General features: G+C 40.9%; 1 protein-coding gene across 1 annotated transcript in view; it reads left to right on the forward strand.

Moving 5' to 3' along the window:
• Nucleotides 1-2,500, forward strand: part of ndrg2 (NDRG family member 2) — a 17,933-nt gene that overhangs the window by 8,051 nt on the left and 7,382 nt on the right. Inside the window, 3 exon segments of the mRNA XM_061252459.1 lie at nucleotides 51-137; nucleotides 657-713; nucleotides 2,395-2,498. Coding sequence (XP_061108443.1) covers nucleotides 51-137; nucleotides 657-713; nucleotides 2,395-2,498 — 248 coding nt within the window.

Consider the following 2,500-nt stretch of genomic DNA (forward strand, 5'->3'; position numbering starts at 1 on the left):
AGGTGCTGGGATATGTAGTTTGGAGTGTGAGTTTAACCTTTTGGTTTCAGCTCAGCAACCCGGACTCTGTGGAAGGTCTGGTACTGATCAACATGGATGCCAATGCCCGGGGCTGGATGGACTGGGCCGCTCAAAAGGTTCATAGCCACCTTTTTATTAACATCTTTTACAACAGCCACCTTTTATTATAGTTTTTTTTACAATCACTTTGGCATTAATCTCACAAGTTCAATTTTCAAAGCCTGTTCAAAACCTGCATTGTGCATTCATATCTTTGAGGAAATCTTCCAAAGTCATTGTAACTAATTTATTGTGAAATACAATAGGAACATTTGTTTAGATCAACTACACACAAGATACCTTTAGCAATCCTTTAATATTGCAATAAAAAATATTTAATACATGGTTTCAACATGGTTCTTTTTGTGGCTCTTCACAAAGGAAATAGTGGAAGCAGTCGACGAGAGTGGAATCATTGAACAAAATCAGAATTAAAATCAGAATTAAAAACAAGTACAACAGATTTACAGTTTTTTACATTTTCAAACAAGCATTTTCAGAACTTTGTGAGATTAGCGCCAAAGTGATTGTAAAGAAACGAACATCTTTTATGACTTTCTTTGTGCTCAATGATCACACCTTCTCTCCCTCTCTAGCTGACCACTTTGACATCCTCTGTCACAGAGCAGATTCTGAGCCATCTCTTCAGTCAGGTGTGTGTGTGTCTGTGTGTACGTACAGGACGTTAATGCTGGCGTGTCTGTGTGTGTGTGTGTGTGTGTGTGTGTAACATTGCGTGGGTGTGTGTTATTGTAAGATTGTATACTCAATACTCAGAATGTCTCATCCACTATTGAGATAGGGGATTAAACAACTAGATAAATTACATAAACTAAAGACAAATAAGACAGCAGGCCCCCAAGGTTTCACGGTTTTTGGCTTTTTTTCTGAGTAAATTGAAGGCACTACCTTTTTTTGCACCACTAGAGGGTGCCCTTGTCACATTTCTGCCAATTTGGTCATTAATTTCACTTTGGCAATGAACGGCAATTAGGTAATCAATTCCCTCATGCTGATGACTGATTCCAATTGTCTGCCACGTGTGGTCTGATTGCCCGTGAAGGTCAGCTGTTCTATTTATGTCCCGTTTCTCATTGAATCGGTGCTTGTTAGATGAATTATCCATTTCACATTGTTTTATCTTGCATCTGTGCATTATGTGAGGTATGTGATGGAGTTTATGGGAGCTGAACATGCAGCAACGCTCTGTCACCTTAAGGTAATGAGGACAGTCTGCACCTTTTGTTTTAGCACAAGTGTTGGATATACGACGTGGGAGAATAGGATTCCTCTGGGAATTGAGACCCCATCAAATTCTTCTTCCGTCTCGGCCAAGTGTTAGGGTTTGGGTTTTATTCCACCCTTTGCTGTACATTCACTGTCATATGCTGTTTGTCTACCTAGTTTATTTTTTTGACATCTGTTAGGGTGAGTTTGCACACCTCCGATAGTTCTGGGCGGCCTGTAGTGTAGTGGTTAAAGTACATGACTGTAGTGTAGTGGTTAAGGTACATGACTGTAGCGTAGTGGTTAAGGTACATGACTGTAGTGTAGTGGTTAAGGTACATGACTGTAGTGTAGTGGTAAGGTACATGACTGTAGTGTAGTGGTTAAGGTACATGACTGTAGTGTAGTGGTTAAGGTACATGACTGTAGTGTAGTGGTTAAGGTACATGACTGTAGTGTAGTGGTTAAGGTACATGACTGTAGTGTAGTGGTTAAGGTACAGTACCCTGTAGCGTAGTGGTTAAAGTACATGACTGGGACATGTAAGGTCGTGGTTCTAAACCGGTGTAGCCACAATAAGATCCACACAGTTGGGCCCTTCAGCAACGCCCTTAACCCTGCATTGCTCCAGGGGAGGATTGTCTCCTGCTTAGTCTAATCAACTGTATGTTGCTGTGGATAAGAGTGTCTGACAAATGCCATTAATGTAATGTTATGCAATGCAATAATGTAATCCAGCTCATTCTTCATAGCACAACATGCTAATTTAGTGAGTGTGTGTGAGTGTGCATGTTGTGTGCGTTACATTGTGTTGTGTATGTGAATGTCTGCGACATTGTGTTGTGTATGTGTGTGTGAAATTGTGTTGTGTGTGTAACATTGTTTTGCATGTGTGTGAGTGTGTGTACCAGTGTGTTGTGTTGTGTGTAATTTGTTGTGTTGTGTTGTATGTACCGTTGTGTTGTGTGTGAGTGTGAGTGTGTGTAACATTCTGTTGTGTTGTGTGTGAGTGTGTGTAACGTTGTGTTGTGTGTGAGTGTAACGTTGTATGTGTGTCTGTAATGTTGTGTTTTGTGTGAGTGTGTGTAATGTTGTGTTGTTGTGTAGGAGGAGTTGTCAGCAAATACAGAGCTGCTGCAATGTCACAGACTGAGGATTTCTAAAGCCCCCAATCTGTACAACATGGAGCTGTTCTGGCGGAGTTACAACAGGT

The sequence above is a fragment of the Conger conger genome, chromosome 8, assembly GCF_963514075.1.
Source record: "Conger conger chromosome 8, fConCon1.1, whole genome shotgun sequence".
NCBI classification, from domain to species: domain Eukaryota; kingdom Metazoa; phylum Chordata; class Actinopteri; order Anguilliformes; family Congridae; genus Conger; species Conger conger.